This window comes from Cynocephalus volans, chromosome 3 (genome assembly GCF_027409185.1).
Source record: "Cynocephalus volans isolate mCynVol1 chromosome 3, mCynVol1.pri, whole genome shotgun sequence".
Taxonomy (NCBI): domain Eukaryota; kingdom Metazoa; phylum Chordata; class Mammalia; order Dermoptera; family Cynocephalidae; genus Cynocephalus; species Cynocephalus volans.
In genome coordinates, this window is record NC_084462.1 from 145,883,643 (window position 1) to 145,907,902 (window position 24,260).

The window sequence follows — 24,260 nt, forward strand, 5'->3', positions numbered from 1 at the left end:
CATCTCCTCTGCCCCACCCCATTGCTCTTAGCTCACTGAAATATCTCACTAAGAACTTTTTGACAATGGAATAGAGTGCTTCAAAGTCATAGCTGGCCTATTTAAATAGATTCCACATGATTATCTGCTAATAATATTATAGAAGAGATTGATGAATTGAGTAAGAATTTGCCATATGTGAGTTCTAAGATCCCATGTACGTCAAAAACATTTTATAATTCTGATTACCCTTAACATGTATAGCATAGTGGGAAAATGAAAACTATTTTTAGAAAAAGACAAAAATATTTCAGCTGTAAATGTCATATCTGGGTTTATAATCAATTAATGATATTCATAAAGTTATATGTTACTTTAAATTTTGGGGACTATACTGCCAAGAAACAAATATTTTAAAATATTTATTTGTACAGCTACTTGAAACATTTTGTAGAGTGGAAAATGTTCAAGGATTATTACTGCAGTTTCTTTACTTTTACTATTTTAAGATTATTATAGCATTTTAATCAGAAATGAGCAAAAATAACCATCCATTAAAAGGAGTTAAGTGAATTTTTCTCCCTTAAATTAACCCAGATAAAAGATGGGAAAAACCCTTTAAATAGTAGGGAAATTAGAATCCATTGTATTGCTGCCAACCCTAATTGAGTCCCATAAATTTGGGCCAGGCAAACTTTGGAGACTGAGACTAGTGGAGACTTTTAACTTGGTTTATGTCAAAAAAAATATTTAAGCCCTGATATATTTTATATAAATTTTAGTTACAAATATCACTTCAAATTTTTAAATGAAGTGGGCTGATTATATGAAAGATTAGAGATCAACTGTACAAAATATTCTCAAGAACACATTTATATTGCTTACTAGTAGAAATTAAAGTTATATCCCCATATATGCAGGATATTTTCTTTTTGGATTTGATTTTAATTCTAAAGAAAATAGTATCTTCAAACTAATATGGATACAAATCACATTTTATACAACACGGTATTGTAGCAATTACACACAAAACTTTTCAAGAATCTAAATTATTAGTCCACAATTAAAATTATACTTGCATGAAAATTGACAAAATTCTCACCAAATAAATTGGGAGCATTTATTTACAACCTAAACTTTAAAAACAGCTAAAGAAAAGAAGTAAACAGTAGACTAAACAATTTTAAAATTATTTAGATCACTGATCTCTTTTAGAATTTGATGAATGTTATAGAAGTTTTTCCCCAGACAAATGCACATACTGAAGCCTGTCCAGGGATTGAGTAACATGTAATTCATTCAACGTTTATCGAATACCTGCTGTCTTTCAAGATCCAGAGTAAATAGATGCACATGGTCCCTTTCCTCATGGAGCTTACATCATAGTGATAAAGATAGAAAAAAAAAATTTTTTTTAAAGATGACAGGTAAGGGGATCTTAACCCTTGACCTTGACTTGGTGTTGTCAGCACCACGCTCTCAAGTGAGCCATGGGCTGGCCCTTAAAGATAGAAAATTTTAAAAGTAAAAAGCAAATTATACATAAATATGACAATTATAGATTGTAACATGTACTATAATGTATTTCAATTAAGAGGACCCCTAATTTAGGACAAGGAATAAATTTCAAATCTAAAGAGGTAACATGATTGTAATTTTTTTTTTTTTTTTTAAATCCATTTTACATCCTATAAGAAAATGTCATCATGCAACAAAGGAAACTTTTAAAATTCATTTGGTTTTTAGAAAATGTAGGGAAATCCTTAAAAACACAAACATTAGATATTCTGACATCTGTTGCTTGTTGTACCAGGGTACGGGCTCTCCACACGTCCATGGAAAATGCACCAAGATTAAAAATGATGAAACTAAAAAAGAAATAGTCTCTTAGAGGCTCTCCGCAGCAATGCAAGAATTTGTTTTTCCTATTTACTGGCAAGAGAACTTTCATAATCACTGAGTTTTCAGAGTGAAAAATCAGTACAGTAGTTATCAAAGTACATTTTATTCTGTTCATATGTTGCTGCTATCAGATGTAGAATTCCATATTTGGAGGAGGAAGGAGGTAGGGGAAGGACAAGCTAGGAAAAGCCAGCCAGTTGAAGTTAAAGAACTAATGTTTATTCCCTTAAACATTTTATTTTTTTAAAGTGATTTAATTTTTTTTTTTGAATTTTCCCTCCTGAGTGTCTCACAAAGAAGGCATGTTTCCTCACAAAGATCTGTAATTATCTGGTGGGCTTAACGATGAAGAGCTTTCTCTGATGTCCTTTATAATTCGCATGTTAAAAACTTTATTTACAACTTACGTAACCACAATTAAAATTCAAGTGAAAAAAATTTTTTTTCTTTTCTTTTAAAGATGACTGGTAAGGGGATCTTAACCCTTGACTTGGTGTTGTCAGCACCACGCTCTCCCAAGTGAGCCACGGGCCGGCCTAACGTTTTCTCTTTTTAACTTATGTTTACTTCAAAAGGAACTGGAAGAACATGACCAAAACTTGACAAAGTATCCAGCAACATCCACTATGTTTAATTACATTTTCCCAAACTGTTGCCCCTTCCTCAAAAAATCTTAGAAATAAAAACTCCCTTCAGAAAATCTCATTCAACTATAAAGTTAAATTTTAAAAATCAGTCCTTATTGGTTAAGCATTTTAGTTTTTAAATTTAGAATAAACATTCTTTGTTAACAAGCATGAAATTGCTTTAGCAATAAAACATCTTTGTCATATAAAATTGTTATTATATATTAAAAATAAAACATTTTAGTATTTACTCATCTTTATTGAATGTTTTGTGAAAATTTAAGGGGCTATGAGGGAGGATGAGGGGAAAACTTGCCTTTAAATTCTACTATTTTCACTGAATTAATTTTTTATGTTGTCTTTGAAAGATACATTTGATAAATATTACTTGTAAAGAAAGCTAGAAAATAAAATTAAGATAATTATGTCAATCTTATATTTACATGGTTTTATATTAGACCCTGTAATAAGTTTCTGGCAGACCTAGTTTTTGCAATTCACATATCATGGCATTTGAAACCACAAAATGAAATGTCCATATGTTTTTATTCTGCTTGAAAAGTACTTGTTCCTCGTCTTAAGATTAATTCTTGATATTAATGGAATAGCAGTAAACTACCCACAATACTGTTAACCACAGATTTTATTGAAACATTTTTCAGCGTAAGGTTTTTTAAGAGAAATATTATGAAACTTTTAATTAAAAGTAATGTTAGAAATGGTCATAAATGGAGCCAAAAGTCAATCTGAATTTTAAAGAATTTCTTCAATGTTTTCTATCGCTAAAAGCAGTATTTTGATTTTGAACAAAATGCTTCAGAGGAAAAGCCTGCTAGAATGAAAATGCTAGACATATTTTAAAAATCTCTACCAGATAACACAGAAACAAATGCATAGAAGGCAAACAAAACAAACAAAAAACCCTTCAATCTTAAATTTGGCTTTTATTTTAAAATACATTTAGCATAGAACTGTCATAGGACAGAAAATAATAAAACACAAAGAAATAAAATATTTTCAAATACCTTTTAGGCTAGACATCAAAATCGATAGGATAGCATAGACCCAAATTATGGGACACAGTCCTTAAAATTCAGTTCATTAAATACACATTTTGAAAGAAAAGCTCTTTTCACATTTTCCAATGTACCAATGTGTTCCTAAGTGCCTTGGTTTCCTTTTAACTAATAGGTAAAGGGCCCAATTTTACTTGCTTTACTTAAAACTGTCAGATTCAGTTTTGGTAAAAATTACCATGCCCCTAAAGTCTCAATCAGAATTATAAAAATATGAGCTCAAATAGTTATGCTGCCCAAAATAGAAACATCTTAAGTGATACTTCTGGATAATCATACAGATATTGCACTAATGTCAGTAATTCCATACCTGATGTTCATTTATATGGAAAGTTAATTATCCTCTTTATGAAAAACTTTCTACAAATGAACTTAATGTTAACTTAATTACAACTGCACTTTAAAATATAAAGGCACAGAAAGAAATTCTTTAATATTATGCCCAAATTCACCACTGTGAAAACAATAAAAGTTAAAAAACAGGATGTAAAATACTGATACTTATTTTTAGATTTTATAATTCACATTAAGCAGCTAATAAATGGGTATTAAAGGTTAACAGTGCTAAATCCAATCCTTTCCAAATAATTTAGAAAAATGGTTTGTTTACATATGAAGTATGTGCATTGTCCCATCCATAAATTTCAACTACATTTCCACCTGGAAATATTGACCTGCAGTATAAAGAATCAAGAAATCAAGACAATGTACAAAAAATATAGCTTGCTCCTATAACCTACAATTCACAGAAAAATACCTACAAAAATGGAAATATTTATCCATTTAGCTTTCCAATAAATTAGTGAGAAATTTTAGCCCGTTCCACATTTCTTCATAAATGAAGGCTAAGGAGTTAAGGGTAGTTTATTTCTATACCTGTTAGCTTAACATGTGTTTTTAAAATATTTGCCTGATTATATGTAACTTAAGATAAAGTTAGCATCTTATTTTTATATCACAGTATACATGGCATTTCTTAATTCAGCAACAGAAAGGCACAATTAGCAAGCAAAAAAATTCAGTACCTGAATTATTAAACTGATGTCCAGAACAGGTGCAAATAAAGTACATTCAACATAGTGTACAGAAATTAAAAAAAATAAATCCAAAAATGAATTTTTCTGAAAATTTGGTCCATTAAAGATGCCTCCCATGTTCAACATCATCAGTAACATGAAAGGTGATGGCAGTGTAAAAAGAGGCAGTAAATAATGTGTTAGCATATGAATTCTGGTCTAGTAGTTATGCAATTCAATTAGGAAATGGCTCCCATAGTAGGTAAATGTTAAATATATTTGTTAATAACAACATACCTGTATTAAGTCCAAATACACAGGCACAACTGTTTGCATATTATTATTGATTTTATAATACAATCCCCACGGTTTAAAAAAAACTTAGGTATATTATTTTATATATAACATATATTAGATATATAGTTGTATATTATGTACCTTAATATATATTATATATAACTTGAATCCATAACAGCACAAAACTCTCCAAACATTACATGAACATTCTAAATGGATACTTATCATTTTTCCAGTATTGAAACAGCTTATCTCACCTAAAACAATATCTGAATGTGCAATGATAAAATGCACTGAGTCTTATGAATTTCCTTAAATAATTATTTAAATTCCCGCAAAAGCCTAATTCTGATCTGGCTTTTACCTCGAATATATTTTTAGATATCAGTGACTAATATCCTCCTTTCTTAACATAAGCAATATTTCTCCATCAAGAGATACCAATAAAGAAAAATACATAAGGAACAAAAAATGAGATGGAGAAACCGACCATTCCATAGGTAATATACCGATAAGGAAGTTCAACTTCCATGTGCTGTCTTGCTTTTCGAATATCATCACACGGTATATTGAAGACTTTACAGGCTAAAGGAATGGAGATCTTTTTCATTATATCTCTGACCATTAGTATAAATCCCATCCCTATAAGGATCCTCAATATGGCTTTTCCAAACAGAGTCATAGTAATGGGGGGCCTAGCTAAAGGTAATATATCCAGAGAAGGATCTGATATTAGACCCAGGTTATAACTAACATGACATCCACACGCAATTCCAGCACCACTTCCTAGAATTTCAGCTGTGTCTCCTCGGGATGTGCTCCAGGTGTCAAGAGTGAAAGAAAAGATCCCCAAAGCTAAATGAAGCCCAATGATGATTAATGGAGAATATTTGTGAGCTTGGTTGAAGTTGTCAATCAGGTCCACAAATGGATAGAAGACAGCTAAGATTAAAATGGCATATAGGAATCCAGCAATAACATCCTGGGAAAAGATAAAAGCATAGTTATTTAGTATAATATTACTTTTGGCATTTAAAAAATAACACGTATATAGTTCACATTTCAAATGCTGATAGGTACAAATTTCAAAAACATCAACTGCTGAGTAAACTTTACTAATAGACCATATAATAGGTAGTAAAAATTGTTTTAATGACGATAAAAAGATTTACTGATAATAAGTTTATGTTATCATACTCATACTCTTTATAAATTAACTACATATATAATATACACAAATTTATATTCAAATCCTAAACAATAAAATATACTTAAATTGTGTGGTTTTGATTTCTGGGAAAAAGAGTCTATTTATTATTCAAAGAAATTATCTTCATTTTCATGCATTTAAATATATAACTATCTCTGTGACCAAAGAAGATTCATTTTTTATTACATAATATTTGGTACATAGAAAAATATGTAGGGTGTAAATGAAATTATAAAATTAATATCTATGAAATCACTGCCCAACAAAAGAACTATAATATTGCCAGTACTGCTGAATCTTCTGGAGTGCTATCTCACAACTCTATCAGTCTGCATCCTCCCTAGAGGCAATTTCCAAGCATGAATTTTGGCTGAATGCCCACTTTTAAAAACTGCTTTACCACATATCCCCAAGCAAAATATTATCTAGTTTTGCTTCTTTCTGAGCTTTGTAGAAATGTTATCATATAGCATGCAGTTTCTTTTGATCTGCTTTTTACACTTAAGTTTTTAAGATTCACTCATTTTATGTAGTTGTAGGTCATTCGATTTCACAACTATGTGATATTTTGCTGTCTAATTATACAATTTAACCATTTCCCACTGATAGCCATTTAAGTTGTTTTCAGGTTTTGGATTAGTTAATTGGTTATGGCTGAACTTGAATGCTTTCTTATGCCAAACAGGAATATTATAAACATTGCTACTATGTGCTTTCTTTTGATGTTCCCTGGTATAGGTATGGAAGAATTTCTCTAGAGATCTGCTTAGTAATGGAATGACTGGTGCATAGGATATGCACTTGTTCAGTTTTACAAGACAATAAATAAATTTCTAAATGTTTATAGAAATTTACATTCTATCAGCTGCTGGCTGTGAAATGTTATTTCACTGATGTTTAATTTGCATTCCCATAATTATTAAGTTGAGCATCTTTTCATAAGTCTATGGATTTCTCCTTTTGTATAAAATGTGCATTTGTGTCTTTTGAGCAACTGTTCTTTTGGATTTTTTCTGGTTTAAAGGATTTCTTTACACATGCTGCATATAAATTCTTTACCAATAAAATCTTTTAAAGGTCCAGGGTTTGATCCCTGTACTGATTATCTGCCAAAATTTTTTTTTTAATTTTTAAATTTAATTTTAAAAATTAAAAAAAATAATTTTATCAATGTGGGGTGCAAACTTCTAGTTTGTGGCTTGTCTTTTCATTTTCTTTATATTTGTAGTCAGTATTTCTTGTTGAAGAAAGCCTTACCTACCCCCAAAAGTATATTATTCTAAAATTTTTTAAAGTTTTGCCTTTTTTGTTTAAGACTTCAATATGTTCAAAACTGATTTTTTTTTTTTTTTTTTTTTGTGACCGGCACTCAGCCAGTGAGTGCACTGGTCAGTCCTATATAGGATCCGAACCCGCAGCGGGAGCGTCGCCGCGCTGCCAGCGCAGCACTCTACCAAGTGCGCCACGGGCTCGGCCCCAAAACTGATTTTTGACTCTGGTATGAAGTAGGAATCCAATTTTTTTTTCATATGAATAACCAACTGGCAATAACTGCACAGTGATCTTCAATGCCATCTCCATTATATAGCAAGTTTGTATATATGCATGAATGTATTTCCAGACTGCTTGCTCTGTTTTATTAATTTGTTTAATTGTGCTCCAATGCCACAGTCTGATTACTGTTGCTTTACAATATATATAAGCTCTGCTGCACTGAACTGCTAGTAAGTCCAAGTTTCTTGGGTCTTCTTGTGCCATTCAATGCTCTTATAAGTGAACTTCAGAATCAGCTTCTCAGGTTCCATAAAAAATCTTGTTTGGATTTTCATTGGTATTGTACTTAATCTATAGGTAAATTTATTTTATTATTTTTTTAACATATATTTTTTATTTTGGAGGCTGGCTGGTACAGGAATCCAAACTCTTGACTTTGGTGTTATAACACCATGCTCTAACCAACTGAGTTAACTGGTCAGCCCCTACAGGTAAATTTAATTAGACATAACACCTTTACTAGAATGAGTCTTCCTACCAATAATAGCCACCCATTTCTTCAGGATTCTTTAAAGTCTTCAAACATTTATAATGATTTCTCAGTAGGTCTTTCAAAATTGTTCCTAGGTATCTGATATTTTTAGTTATAATAATAGTATCTCTTTTTAAATCATGTTTTATAACTTTTGTTACTGTGTATAGAAATGTAATTGATTTTTCTAACTTGCTCCTGCATTTGGCTATGTTGCTAATTCATTTATTAATTCTAGTAACTTATCTGTAAATATTTTTTGGATTTTGAATATAAACAATTTTCTGTGAAAATGAAATTTTGTTTTTTCCTTTCCAATTTTAAATCTTTTTTTTTCTTATCTTATTACACTGACTAATACTGCCTATACAATGCTGAAGAGCAGCAATAGTTGAGTATCTTTGTCTTGTTCCTGCTTTAAAAAAATACTTCTAATGTTTGATGGCAATTGATGATGTATGGCCATACATTTTCACAGATACCCTTATCAAACTGAGGGAGTTTTCTCCCATCCCTATTTTGCCAAGACTCTAAAATAACAACAGGTATAGAAAACTATTGAATGGTTTTTCTTCTTGCTACACCCTTTGAAATATCATGTGATTTTCCTCTTTCTTAATGTGTGGACATAGTAAATTAACACTTTTTTAAATGTTAAACCATACTTGCATTCCTAGGGAAAAATCCAACTTACTCACGATCTAGTAAATATATTTTTTACACATTTCTGGGTTTTATTTGAGAACACTGTGATTAGGATTTTTACATTTGTGTTTGTAAGTTAGATGGACCTATGATTTTCCTTACTTATGTTGACCTTGTCTATTTTTGATATCAAGATATTAGGTCCAGCAATCACACTTCTGAGTATTTACCCAAAAGATTTAAAATCAGTATGTTGAAGGGATGTTTGCACTCCCATGTCCATTGCAGCACTATTCACAATAACCATGTTATAAAATCAACCTAAGTGAGTGGCCAGCCTGTGGCTCACTTGGGAGAGTGTGGTACTGATAACACCAAGGCCATGGGTTCAGATCCCTATATAGGGATGGCCCGTTAGCTCACTTGGGATAGTGTGGTGCTGACAACACCAGGTCAAGGGTTAAGATCCCCTTACTGGTCATCTTAAAAAAAAAAATCAACTTAAGTGTTCATCAATGGATGAATGGGCATACAAGGGTACTTCAAAAACTTCATGTAAAGATTTGTATTATCTTTTAATTCTATTTGTCCATAAACTTTTTGAGGTATCCTTGTATATACATAATGGAATACTATTCAGCCTTTCAAAAAGGAAAAAATTCTATCATTTGTGACAACATGGATGAAATGGGAAAACATTATGCTAAGTGAAATAAGACAAACACAGAAAGACAAATACTGCGTGTTTCTCACTTACATGTAGAATCTAAAACAACTGACAGAAAGTAGAATGGTGGTTACCAGAGGCTGGGAGGTGGGAGGAATGGGAATAATAATCAAAGGGTACAAAGCCTCAATTAGATAGGAAAAATAAATTTGATTTTTTTTTTAGGTCTATTGTAGGGCATGGTCAATATAAGTAATAATTGAGTACTGCACGTTTCAATATCTCTGAGAGTAAATCTCAAATGATCTAATCACAAAAAAGTCAAATATTTGAGGCAACGGATAAATTAATTAGCTTGATTTAATCATTGCACATTGTATTCAAAAATCTTAACGTCACTTTGTATCCCATAAATATATACAACTATAATTTGTCAATATATAATTTAAAAAGTAAAAAGAAAGTATTAGTTTCTTAAAGTGATTGATCAGTGTTTCCTTTCTATTAATTCTCTATTAAAATTTGCTTTTGGTTGGAGTTATATGTTCTTTGACGTTTGGTAGAACTTGTCCATAAAATTGTCTAGAAGTCTGATATTTTCTTTACAGAGTTTCTTACCTTTTTCAGTTTATTGAGGTAAAATTTATATAAACTGAAATGCACAGATCTTAAGTACACAATTTGATGAATTTTGATCAATGTATATACTTGCATAATCACCACTCCAATTAAGATGTAGAACATACTTCACCTCACAAAGTTCCCTCATGCCCCCTTCTGGTCAATCCTGAGGGTGGATTTCTAATCACTGATTCTATTTCTTTGGTAGTTATGAGACTACTGAGGTTTTCTGTCTCATCTTGAGTCAGTTTTAGTAAGTTAGATTTTTCTAATAAACTCTCCATTTCATGTAAGGTTTAAAATTTATTGGCATAAGCTTGTTCATAAAATTCTCTAATTAATCTTTAAATCCCTGTCATAGCTGTTAATGTTTTCATTTTACTTCATAATATTGCTTATCTTTTTGCCTTCCATTTTTTCCTTAATTTTGCACAGGTTTAACTATTTTATTGGCCTTTACAAGGCATCATATATTTTCTTATAGTAGCCTCTCTAATATATAGAGAGGCTACTATATATTGAAAATATATGATGCCTTGTAAAGGCTGTTTTCTTTCTTAATGATCTCTACTCTTTTTTTTCCCCGTTTCTTCTTTTAGATTTTTTGTTTTTTTGGTGGGGGGGCAGTTTATTCTGTTCTTTTTCAACCTATTAAGTTAGAATCTTAGCTCTTTCATATTTTTCATTTTCATGAACTTTTAGTGAAATACAACATATACAGAAAAGACTTCAATAACTAATTGATATTTATTTGTGAGATTATTTCATTGTTCACCTTCCTCGCTGGTCTAAAAACTCTGTCATGGCAAGAACTGTGTTAGTTTTGCCAACCATTACATAGGCACCCTAACTCATACACGAGGACACTTCAAAAAGTTCATGGAAATATTTGTACCATCTTCTAGTTCTACTTTTCCACAAACTTTTTGATGTACCCTTGTACAGCCTGACATAGTACAGGTTCTACAAATAATGCTGATTAAAGGCCAGTCCTTTCAACTGAATAAATTAAGTTAAATGAAAAACTCCTGCTATTATCCTCACTGTGTAGCAGTGCAATAAAAACTTTGTCATGAATTGGCAGAGTCAGCAATGTAGTGCTTGAAACCATGTTCTAAACGATATTTGACTCCAAATCAGAATACAATGGAATATAAGAATAGGTGCAGAAGATACAGACAATTACTAAATTGAATACGAGCTAAACATTCAATTACAAAATTTTGGGGAAATAGATTACGTTCTGTTCAACCACCTTCCCAGGTGGCTTAGCATACTGTAGATACTCAAATATTTGTTGAATGGATGAAAGAATGAATAAAGAAATCCTTCACTGGAGTTAGTTTTATGTATTTTAGCAAAATCTAGCAAATTACCTGTCAATAAATATCTTTTTTTTTTTTTTTTTGGCAGCTGGCCAATATGGGGATACAGAGCCTTGATCTTGGTGTCTTAAGGCTGCACTCTAACCAACTGAGCTAACCAACCAGCCTAAATATCTTTAGTCTGTTTTTATAATATAATTTATTATATTATAGATATGAGGGGTCTTCAAAAAGTTTATGGGAGAATTTGTATTATCTCTTAACTACATTTTTTCATGAATTTTTTCAAGTACCCTCATATAAGGGAAACATTTTTAAAATTCTATTTCTATATAAAATAGATGTTTCTGCTGATATTTTCCTATTCTACAATATAAAGCAATGTTATTTAAAATTTTAATTGTGTTCTCTTCATATAAATGACTCCTTTCATAGCAGAGGTCAACAAAAGGTTACATAATCAATTGACAAAATATTTAAGAAAGTATCAACTAAGACAATAAATACCATTTGTGCATTTCAGCTTCTTAGAAGTACATATAAAGCATTTCATATCTGTCTTCTACCTATCATTAAGCTTCATTTAATGGCAGATCCTATAGTGAATTTATAGACTATTTCCTCTCATCTTGGAGTCACCTTTCCCATCTATATTTTAGGCCAACTATTATAGATTTTTTTGAGATTCTGCTCAGGCATCTACCTCCTCCATTAGCTTCTCTCCTTTGTTTCCATAGCATCCTCCACATATCTGCTACAACAGTTTTCTGTTCTCTTTGCTTGCCTATTTCTACCAGAAAACCAAAAGTTCACAGTCCTTGCTACAGATTAAAACTACTTGGGGAACTTCACAAAAATATTGATGCCAGGGCCAATTCCCAGAGATTCTGATTTAATTAAATTGAAGTGAGGGTGGGGCATCAGTATTTTTAAAAATTTCACCAGTGATTCTAATGTACATCTATGGTTGAAAATTACTGCACTGCATAGTTATATTACATATTTAGACTGTGACTCGTCAAAGGCAAAGACTTTATCTTATTTATATATCTATCCCCAGTGCATGACACATTAATTAGCAGGCAATAAATGTTGGTTAAATTAAGACAGTTAATGTAACTCTTTAGATTCAGCACATGGACTATATAATCTTGCCTTACAAGAAACCTCTAAGGGAAACAGATAATACATAATTTCTTGATCCTGGCCTAAAGGCATTTTTAGGGAATACTACTACTTCTCTTTGTACTAAAAGCACTGCTTCAATACTTTACAAATAATGTCAAATTTAATCTTCAAACTAACCTAATACGGCTTGCCTGGGACAGTCCCATTTTGCTCCTGTTGTCACTAGGATAAATATTAAAAGCACCTTTTCTCCCTCTCAAAAGTGTCCAAATTTGATGAAACTTTATGGTTACCTTAATCAACCAGTTTTTAAATAAAGAAAACTGGACTAAGGTCACATAGCTAGTTATCTAACCTCACAGACTGAAGGTATTCATTACATTTGTTGGAAAAATTAATATTTTTATCATTAGAAATTAAATATTGGAGTGAAGAGAACTAAATTTTCAAATTTTTTTTTGAACATGAAGTCTTCCATGAAAATTCACTGATAATACTAAAATTTTAACCTAAGAATTTGGGTTAACTGAATTTTACTGCAATCACTCAAAGATTCCACAAGTGACCCAAACTCTTGACCACACTTTTGGATATGGAGATCTCAAGTTATGTGACTGTCAAACTTCTATTCTTCATATTTCAGACACCAAAATCACCAAAATAATTACTTTATAAGGTTATGTTTTCTTTTTTGCTATCTTATCCTCTCCTCCCTACCTTGTAATTAAAGGCACAGATCTTGGTAAATACCCATAGAATATTGTCTACAAAAGACAGAAGCTGTTGCCTTGTTTTTTACTTTAAATTTCCTGACTGACTTAAAATTCCAAGTTTTATACTAATGTAGAAATGTTCTGAGCCTTGTAATTCTCACATTAGATAAATGACAACTGATGGGTTCTTTATGTAAAACCATACACATTTACTCTAAGGTTAAATGAAAAGAAGGGTTAGTAGCTCTGAATGAAGTTAGGTATATTTTTTAAAACTACATGTTTTTCATATTACAGATATAAGTACATGTTTAATCTTAAAAATGTTTCTTTTATACCTTAATCAATTAAATGTCTTAATTTTTAAAAATTTTTTATCACTTTAAGAATTTATTTATTTATTTATTTAAAGATGACCTGTAAGGGGATCTTAACCCTTGACTTGGTGTTGTCAGCACCATGCTCTCCCAAGTGAGCCAACCGGCCATCCCTATATAGGGATCTGAACCTGTGGCCTTGGTGTTATCAGCACCTCACTCTCCCAAGTGAGCCACGGGCCAGCCTGATATTAAGAATTATTTTAAATGATAACTTCTCTTGTAGCAATTATACTTTCAGAAATATACGAGGGTACTTCAAACAGTTTGTGGAAAAATAGAATTAAACGATAATGCAAATTTTCCATGAACATTTTGAAGACCCCTTTTATTTCAGTATGACATAAAAAATCCAGTATTTGTTGTCCTCTACTTTTTTGTGTATAGCTCTATGAGTATTAAACTTAGATTGCTGCAAAACTATACAAATCTACCTCCTTTTCTGATTAAGTTATTAATTATTTATATTGCCCTAGATAGTAAGGGCATATTGAACTTTCATCCAGTAGGCCCAAGAGGAACAATCAAATTTAGGACATAAACGTGGTGGCTATCATTGTGATATCAATACAATGGATAATATTAAAATATACAACTTAAGTGGTTTTAAGCATTACAGAACAAAGTATGCAAAAAAGAACAATTAATATTAAAGGTAACACAAAGAGCTCAAAGTAGCGAATTTTGTGAAATGAAACTTAGCAAATAATTTTAAATACTTATTATTATAAATAACATTTATGTCCTAAAAATTGTTAATAAATAATTACACATTTAAATGGAATATTCAGGGTTATCATCACATTTATGGTAGAAGATATCAAATACCATTAATTCAATGAATATTTACCATGAACTAAATTTGGAACTTTTTTCCTTTTCATTTCTCCTGATGAGAAAACAGATGTAAGGGGCCAGCCCATGGCTCACTTGGGAGTGTGTGGTGCTGATAACACCAAGGCCACGGGTTCGGATCCCTATATAGGGATGGCCGGTTGGCTCACTTGGGAGAGCGTGGTGCTGACAACACCAAGTCAAGGGTTAAGATCCCCTTACCGGTCATCTTTAAAAAAAAAAAAAGAAAAAAACAGATGTAGAGAGTCTGGTGATTTGCTGAGACTAGAATTCAGGTCTCCTGTTTCCTAGTGGGTTTTTGTTTCTGTTTTAACTATAACTTATTTCAGTGTCCTGGTTGTAATTTCTATGTTCCAGTGATGTCAACAGGGTTTCTAACAACAAAATGTATTGTTGTAATGCATTATCTTTGATTATAAAAGCATTATTAACGCTTTTTTTTAATGGTTTTTAAAGTTTCTATCTTTTTAAATTGAAATACAAATTTAAGACATGCTAATTGTAGAAAAACAATACAGATAAACAATAATTAGTTATTACCCAGAAGTAAGCACTGTTAAAACTCTTTAGTGTTCACTGTTAACAGAACTTTCTCTGTAACATGTTTTAGTTTGTTTGTTTTATTTTGGTTGGTTTGATTTTTATTTCTTATTATAAAAATGAGCTTCAGAGGTATATAGTACTTTATACTCTAATAAAACTTTTCTAAAAATACTTTATACATACACACATAAATATATGTATTACCCAAAACTATACTAAATGTGTTTATGTATGAGTATATACACACACACATATTTAGTATAATTTTGGGTAAATATAATTACAACATACAATTTTACTAATGTAGAAATGAAACTAATTTGTGAAGTACTCAGTTGAGTAACTTAAAAAATGGCTTTTTCATTTTAAGAAATTAAATTTTGAGAGCTAGGTTGAATAATAAATGAAGAAAATGGATGGAGTAATCTTTACTTTGGAGTAATCTTTACTTTTCTAGGGATTAAAGAAACCAACTTAGGAATGTAGACAGATGTTAAAAATAAGCTAAGCTGTTGCTCTTTGTAACAACAATAATAAAGCATATATAGCAAATACTGAATGAAGTGTTCATTGTAAATTATTTATAACATTATTAGAGCTCTCTTCTTAATATTCATAAAGACATCAGCTTAGACAATACAGTGGTCTTCAAAAAGTTCATGGAAAGATTCCTATTATCTTTCAATCCTATTTTTCCGTGAACTTTATGAAGTACCCTCTTATATGGTATCTAAGCACCTATTAGCAATTTGTAGGATACACTGCCTACAGTTCAATTTTAATTTCATAATAAACAATGAAGACCAATTATGTTTTTAAAAATAGTTCAGAATGCAGGTAATTACTGAAACATTAAAATATTTAAAAAGTATAAACTGTGGGAATATATTAGATCCATAATGTTAAAAAATGGGTTCACTATAAGTATAATTTCAAATATCAATTATCAAAACACAAATAACAAGCAATATATTATTGATTAGTAACAGTTGTGGTTATTAACAGCACAGAATTGTAATTTACAATACTTGCAAGTTATCCCTCTGATATTAACTTTTTAAAAAGGACAAAAATACTACACATAATAAAATTCAGTAGCTAGTCTTAATAAAACTGGTAAGACATTCTATGGGATAAGATGGTCTCTGAATAAAGAACTAACGTTATCAGACTCATGATTTGAAGTAATACATCAATATTGTCTAGAAGTTGGACATTTTCTTCTGACAAATACTAGATTTCACATAAAAATGTGATACTTAGTCTAATAAAATTAGTAGAGATTAGTCAGAAAGACAGAATTATATGTAAATTCACATTTTGTCTTAAACATAAATAATTATAAAAACTCAAACAAATAATTTTTTACTAAAATAGTGTTTGGACTTCTGGATATTTACTAATGGAGGGGCAGCTGCTGGAGGCAAGAAATTTAAGTAAAAAATAAAGACAATATTTCTATAGCTATGAAACAAGCTAACGAGATATTTTTATAAGTAGAAAATTCTAAAAATGTTAGGTTATTGTTAAGGACAAGAAAACTTGATACAACACATCAGAAATTTTAGGATTCCATAAATTAGGTATTTCTCCACCTTTTTTTCTGATCTTTTATCTACAAGATAATACATAATACATTCACAGAGTGCCTTAAGAGACACCACATGAGATGCAAGGATAAAAGAGGTAAAACACAAAGTTACTGTTCTCAAGGAACTTCAAGTCTAGTGTGGGTGACAAATAAGGGAAACAGCAGTTGCAATTTAGGATAAGTGGGAAGTAGGGTCGCCTAACTGGTCTTGAGTAAGAGAAGATGGGGAAGGTAATGAGGCTTTTAGGGGCTAAGCACATTTGTAGTGAGTCTTGAAAAATGAATGGGATAGTTAGGCAGGCAAAGAAAGAGAAAAGGGCATTCCAAGCAAAGGATACAGTATTCCTAAAGTTATAGAAGTAAGAAACACCCTTTGCATCTTGAGGAAACATAAGTAATTCAGCATGGCATTTTATTTGAGTTCTGGAAAGTCTACTAAATGAGAGATTGAATACTGGATGGAGCAGTGTCAAACTGGAACTAGGGTTACTAATTAAGATGCTATGGCAGTAATTCGGTCAAGACATGATGCAGGCCATTCCAAGGGAATGCCAGTGGGGATAGAGAGAAGGGAAGTGAGCAGGTGTGGCTACAAATAGTGGAGTGTTCCTGTACTGCTGCTTTTGAAACTGAATTGCATTCTCAAAATAAAATATCTGATGTGAGTCCTAAAATACTGATGGGAAGGAGAAGAAAAGCAGAGTTTAATATGTAAATACAAATGGCACCAGGATAGTTTAAGTTCACTCAGTTTCTAGTCACTAAGTCTTCCCTAATACTTAGAGCTCCCCTTGGTTTCTGCATTCACACTGTCAGTTTTGAGTTAGTGATAGGAGAGGCATAGAAGAGATTGCAAAGGAAAATAACACTAAGACTGGAAGGAGAACGAAATGTTATTATGAGTATAATACTCAGCTGTTGTGACCTCTGGAAACTGTTTCTATGAAATACATGATTGCTACATTAATACTTCACAAAGCATCATGTTGATATTTTTGCAAAACAAAAATAGAAGACTTACAATATTTTCCCATTTAGGTTTCATATAAGTGTGCAAATGATTACAAATTATAAAATTGCTTGTCAATATCAGAAAAAATAAAGCATTAGGAACACAAGGTTTTCCTTACCAGAATGGAGTGCATTCCCATGTAAATTCTACTTAGGCAAACTATAGAACACCAGCCGGAAATAAGAATCAGTCCATATATAAGAGGATACTAAAGGGGGGGGAAAAAGTAAAATTAGTTAAATAAATTAAGTTAGACATAAACAAGCAAATAAAAACCAAATTGCTATTCTATAAAAACTCCACAAAGGCTGGTCAATCAGCTCAGTTAGTTAGAGCACGGTGTTATAACACCAAGGTCGAAGGTTCGGCTCCTGGTACCAGCCAGCCACCCCCTCTCCCCCAAAAAATGAAACTCCCCCAAAACAAGAACTATTTGTTTCTACTCACACTTTATTCCCAGCACCTAACCCTGAGCATGGTACATAGCACACATTCAAGAAATACTTGTGTATGAATGAAAAAAATGAATGAAATCTCATGTTTTTATACTCTTCATTGTGGGAACTGGCTCATTTTTGCTTCTACAGTAAAGATTCAATCACTAGCACTACAGAAGAAGGACAGATAGGAGACATACTTTAAACATGGCTCTAAAATTAAAGGGCCTCTGGAATAAACAGTACCTGAAGCTGGTCCATGTAAACATCCTCACTTTCCTGAAGAGGAGCTCTGGGCATTACCTCCCTCTCATTTCCATCAGTGACTGCTATCTGCAATTTGTGTTGCCATTTCCTTACCTTTTATCAATATTCAATATCTTGTAATTAGTTTTCCTTTTCTGCCTCTCCACTAAAATCTCAAATGGTAACTTTACTGAGAAAAATTTTGGTGGAATACTGGGAACAGAAACCATAAAGAGGGAAATAGTATAAACAGGAAGTGTAGACAATTCTCAGTATCAGTGGCACTTAGTGGAAGAGTTGGCTTTGAATATCCTGTGATTAGAGGGAATGAGAAAAAGATGGATGAGCATGGTGGTAAGCTTGTAAAGGAAGGGAGGGCATATTTGGGGCAGTTAATGCCTTATGACTTCAAATTTCTCAATGAAACTGAAACCAAGGTGGTTGGAGAAGTGGGGTTAAAAGATGGGAGTTGAGTAAGGCTGTAGTGAAGATTTAGTACACAGTTTTAATTTTTGACTTTTCTACTACATTTAGCATGGAACTTCCCCTTTCTTCCTGAAACTCTAAATACCCTTGATAGCCACAGATGCACACTTTCTCAGTTCCCCTTTCACCATCTATTTTTTTTCTGTGTATTCCACACAAGAACATATCTTCCCCTCCTTGTTCCTTAAACATCGGTATAAAGAAGGATTCTGTCGTTAGTAGTTATTAGAAGTCCTGCTGGGTGGCAGCTACCTTCCTGGCACAGATGGTTGCTACACCTAATGACGACTGCTTGTTCCCTTCTTTGTTCTTCACACGTGTTCAGGATGGCGCCTGGAGGACGTAAAGGGGGAGTGACTATGGTGTCGGGTAAAACCTCACCCCACTTACGGGGCTTAACATTATTGGTGCAGAAAGCCTTCCAGGCTCGTGGACACTTCATGATCTTTACCATAAGCATAGGCAGGAGCCATGCATGCACGCATGACCTATAGGGTGATTGGCTTGTTAGGTGGAGACCCCCACCAGAATCCCCCCTCATTTAGCCCATTTATGCATAAATATGTAGGCTTTGAGTTGAATAAACGAACTGCTTGACAGAACCTCCACCGCGTCTGAGTGCTCCTTTGTGAGCCGGGTTGGGGCCGGTGGCTGCGCTTACTTATCTCCTGGGCTCTCCCGCCCCGCTCCCTCTCGCGCAGGGAGGTGGAGGCAGGGAGTAATCTTCAGCCTCGTTCCCTTGAGCCGAGCGCGGTTTAGCTAGTTGTCAGGGCGCCGGCGCAAGCGCCGACTCCCCCCCACCCCGACAAAGTCCCACCCTTTCTAATTTTTTAACTACTACTTAGTATGATGAAGACCTATCCATTTACCTGGCTTTAAGAACCATATATCCAACTCTGCACGTTACCTCCACTTTGAGGTCCCTATAGATTTAAACCCATTATACCTCAAACTAAACTCATCATCCCATCATCCAAACTAGTTCCTCCTCTTATATTCCCTACTTCATTTGGAGACATCATAAACCACATAATAACCTAAATGAAAAACATGAATTATCCTTGATTCTTTCCTTATCCCTTGCATTCAGCCAATAACCAAATCTGACCAATTTTACCTTCTAAATATTCCTTGATTTTCATCCCTTTTCCATCCCTACTTATACTGCTCTTGCTAAGACCCTCATAGTTTCTTTTCTAGGCTCTACCTATTTCTCCAGCCATTTTTCCACATGCATGAGGAACTTGGTTTAATGGGGTGGGCAGACAGACATGTCATTATATAATGAGTTAAATGCTATGACAGGAGCATACTAAAAATTCAGAGAAGGCCTTGAGGATGAGCATTTAACTCAGCTTAGGAATGTTAACAAAGCCTCCCAGAGTAAGTGAGATTCCAGTTATCCTCAAAGATGAGTAGGATTTCTCCAGAAAAAGGAAGGAGTCAGTACAGGGCAAAAAGAAGGAGAGCATTATAAACAGTAGGAACAATATGAGCAAAGTCCTGTGTGCAAGAAATTGTAAGCAGTGTGGTTTTGGGGGGAGGGTAAGCTTCTATTCTGGCTGAGAAGAGGCTCTAAACAGTAAACACAAAAATAGGTAAATTATATTACATAACTATACATAAGTTATATAAAATACATAAACTATGTAATAAAACTGATAAGTAATATGGAGAAAATAAAAAAGAAAACAGTTGTTGAATAAACACTAATGCTCATTGATATTCCTTGGGCTCCTCTATATTTTCAGATTCACCTGTATTTAGATTGGGATCATGTGACTAGTGTTGGCCAATAATCTGGAGTAAAAAGTGACTCATACCACTTTTTCAATCATTCCTTGAACTCTCTCTTCCCTTGCAATGTAACTCTGGAAACCACATGTTGATATGCATCACCTTGGAGGCCTGGGTCCAAGGTTCTAAGTGGCCAGAGTTGTTTGCTAAGCTCTTGTGTTAAGTCACTAAAATTTGGGGGTTAAGTTGTTACTGCACCATAACCAAACGTATCTTAAGTAAAACAGAAATAGAAATAGGACCAGTGCTTCTGAATGTAAGTGGGGCAGGTTACAATATGAATAGAAGAGGTTAACGTAGGCTTCACTGAGAAGCTGAGATTTGCGGCAAGACTGGAGGTGACAGAATTAGCCAAACAGATACCTGAGGGAAGAATACATACCAGGCAGGGGACTCAGCTAGGGCAAAGTCTCTAATGACAAAATGTAACTGGCAAGGAGGCTAGGACGGCCAGAGCAGAGACAACAAGTAGGTGAGGTCAGAGAGGTGATGGAGGTTCAAGAAGAGCCTGAGAGGCCACTGTAAGAAATTTGACTCCTATTGTGAATCAAATGGGGAGCTAGTGCAGGGTTTTCAGTAGAGCAGTGTCATGATGGCTGCTATGTTGAGATTAAATTATAAGGGAGCAAGGGAGGTAACCGAGACCAGTTAGGAGGCTGTTGGTATAAACTTGATGAGAGATAACAGTGGCTTCTGTCTCTACAGCAGGTACTTAGGCCTCCTAATTTTTTCTGTTAATGTTTTAAAACTGTTAATAGCCCCTTACAGGCCCGCCACCAAAATAAAAATAAAAACAAAAACAAAAAAAACCAAAAGTGTTAATAGCAAAAGACAGCCAAAGAAGTAAAAACAAAAACCTCCCCTATGTTTACCTCTTCTTGCTCTTTTTTTTAACTTAAACTCCATAAGGAAGGCAAAATGTACAAAGTTATTGGTGGGTTCTTTATACACAACAGATGGAAGAAAAATTCATCTATAGTCTCAGAAGCTAAGGCTGCAGGTAGGGAAAAATAAGAGTTTTTGAGTAGGAGCAGTGAAACTAAATATGACTTAACTGACATTTACTAAAGTCTACTATGTCCAAAGTGTTTACAATGGTAGAGTTAGAAAGGTTAGCAAGCTGGATGCAGAGGCTAAGAAAGAATTGATAAGCCTTTCTTTTTCCCTTGCTCTATGGCACCTTTAGACCTCCATAGGATGAGGTGGCTAGCTGGGAAAATAATGTCACTTTAATTTTTATTGATTGGTTGATTTTTTTGGCCATTAGTCTCTACCTTCAGGATATTATCTCTAGATTTTTTTCTGCAGGAAAAGAAAAACCACAACACATTTGGGGAAACATTTGATCCAGTTCTGGCTGCATAATTGCTTTCATATTTACTTCCCATTGAATAACAAAATTCTGAACCACTAAGTATCAAAGCAAAACAGTATTTCATCAGTAATCTTTAAGGCAGATATAAAAGACACCACAGAACTTAATGACTAAACAAAATAAAATGAACTACATAGACTAAATAAAAGTAGTATTTCTAAAGTGGGAACTTGTGTGGGAGGAAGAATTATGCATAACTAACTAATTCATCTGTTATATTTATCTTATATTTAAGAATACTCAGGGCTAGCCAGTTAGCTCAGTTGGTTAGAGCACAGTGTTATGACACCAAGGTAAAGGGTTCAGATCCCTGTATTAGCCAGCCAAAAAAAAAAAAAAAATCTAAATTACATCTACCTTTAAGTTTTATGTTAAACTACCTCTAAAAACAAATTTAGGATCACTGCCCTCATTTAGATGTAACTGTAAGGAAAACAGATTATGCAGAATTATCCTTTGCCAAGAAATAACAGAATTTATTACAAATACATAAAATATATTTAGTCTACTTCTTTTCAGTCATCTTTGTTAGTTCCCCTTTTCTTCATGACTTCTTGGTGTACTCCAGAACTTGGTTCTAAGGATACTTTATTTCCCAATCTACACTCACTCCCTCAATAAACTCATCCAGCTCCAGGGATTTACATACAATCCATATGCTTTTAACTCAAATTTCTGTCCCCAACCTGGACTGCTCTCCTGACTCCCAGACTTATACATCCAACCACCTATTTGATATTTCTATTTCAATGTCTAATAGGAATATCAAATGTAACATGTCAAAACTGAGCTCGTCATTTCTCTCCCAAATCCCCATTCCACCAGCTAGTCCTATAGCTGATTCCTTCCTAATAAATCACTTCTCGTTCCAATCCTCAGGCCAAACAACTTGTTATTATCCTTGACTTCTTTTCTCACATCCATCACCTAATTCATTAACAGTATCAGTTATAACTTCAAAATATATATCTAGTTGTTAATTATAATCCCATGATAATCACAAAGTATCTAAAAAATATATACTAAAGGAAATGAGAAGAGAATCCAAATGATATACTATTACAAAAATCAATTAAACATGAAAGTTAGCAATAATGAAGGAAATGAGGAACAAAAAAGGTATAAGACATACAGAAAACAAATAGTAAAATGGCAGTAGAAAGTCATTCCTTATTACTAATTATTTTAAACAGAAATGGTTTAAACTCCCCAATCAAAAGGCAGAGATTGGCAGCATGGATAAGAATATGTGATGCAACTATATGCTGCTTAAAGAGACTCACTTTAGATTCAAAATACAAAAAGTTAAAAGTGGATGAATGGGACTGACTGGTTAGCTCAGTTGGTTAGAGTGTGGTGTTATAACACCAAGGTCAAGGGTTTGGGTCCCTATATTAGCCAGCTGCAAAAAAAAAAAAAAAAAAAAAAAAAAGTCAATGAATGCAAAAAGATATTTGATGCAAATAATAAATGAGAGAGATAGGTGGCTATATTAATATCAGACAAAATAGACTTAAAGTCTAAAAATGTTAGAAAAGATAAAGGACAATATGTATTGATAAAGGGATCAATTCACCAAGAAGATATAACAATTATAAACATATATGCACCAAACAGAGCCCCAAAACTAATGAAGCAAATGTTGGCAGAATTAAGAGAGAAATAGTTCTATAAAAACCAGTATGATCAGCATTGAAAACTTGCTCTTCCAGATAGTTCTTTTCCTTCATAACACTTAGCAGGTATTTTTTAAATTCTTCCCTAGCCTTCTGATCTTGCCTCACCTGCAAGTTTAACATTTTTCATGCTATTATCACCTTTTGAAATGTGCAAGTCAGCCAGCACTACCCAAGAAGGGTTTAACAATTTCTTGACATGGGTAACATGGCTGCAAATTTCTTTGGCTTTCAGCCTCACAATTCTGTCCACTTTGCTTTCTCTCTTTTTTAAAAAAAATCAGTCCTCATCTCAAGAGAATCCACAAATTTAACCACATTTCCATTTTTTCCACAGTTTCATCATGCACTCTTTATAGTGGCCTTACATACACTTGGTAAATTTCCTATTCCTTTTTCTGGCCAACAGCACTGTAACTCATGCCTGAATGAATCTTATCTGTATTACATGTATTTTCTCTAAGGCATATTACAGCTCTCTTGCATTTAGGAACACTAGACAGTGCACTGGCACTACACTTGAGAGACATTTTAAACAGCAAAATCACCAACAAAAAGAACAAAAATGTGAAAAACTTGTCACTAAATAGACTGCAAAAAGGACTCTTACTTACAATGTGATAGCTAAAACAAG

At 33.0% G+C, this 24,260-nt stretch overlaps 1 protein-coding gene across 1 annotated transcript in view; it reads right to left on the reverse strand.

The window, feature by feature from the left end:
- Nucleotides 1-5,055: 5,055 nt before the first annotated feature.
- Nucleotides 5,056-24,260, reverse strand: part of SGPP1 (sphingosine-1-phosphate phosphatase 1) — a 39,759-nt gene continuing 20,554 nt past the window's right edge. The window contains exons 2-3 of the mRNA XM_063091684.1: nucleotides 17,728-17,817; nucleotides 5,056-5,878 (exon numbers count right to left, since the gene is read on the reverse strand). Coding sequence (XP_062947754.1) covers nucleotides 5,327-5,878; nucleotides 17,728-17,817 — 642 coding nt within the window. The 3' untranslated portion in view covers nucleotides 5,056-5,326. The remainder of the gene's footprint in view (nucleotides 5,879-17,727; nucleotides 17,818-24,260) is intronic.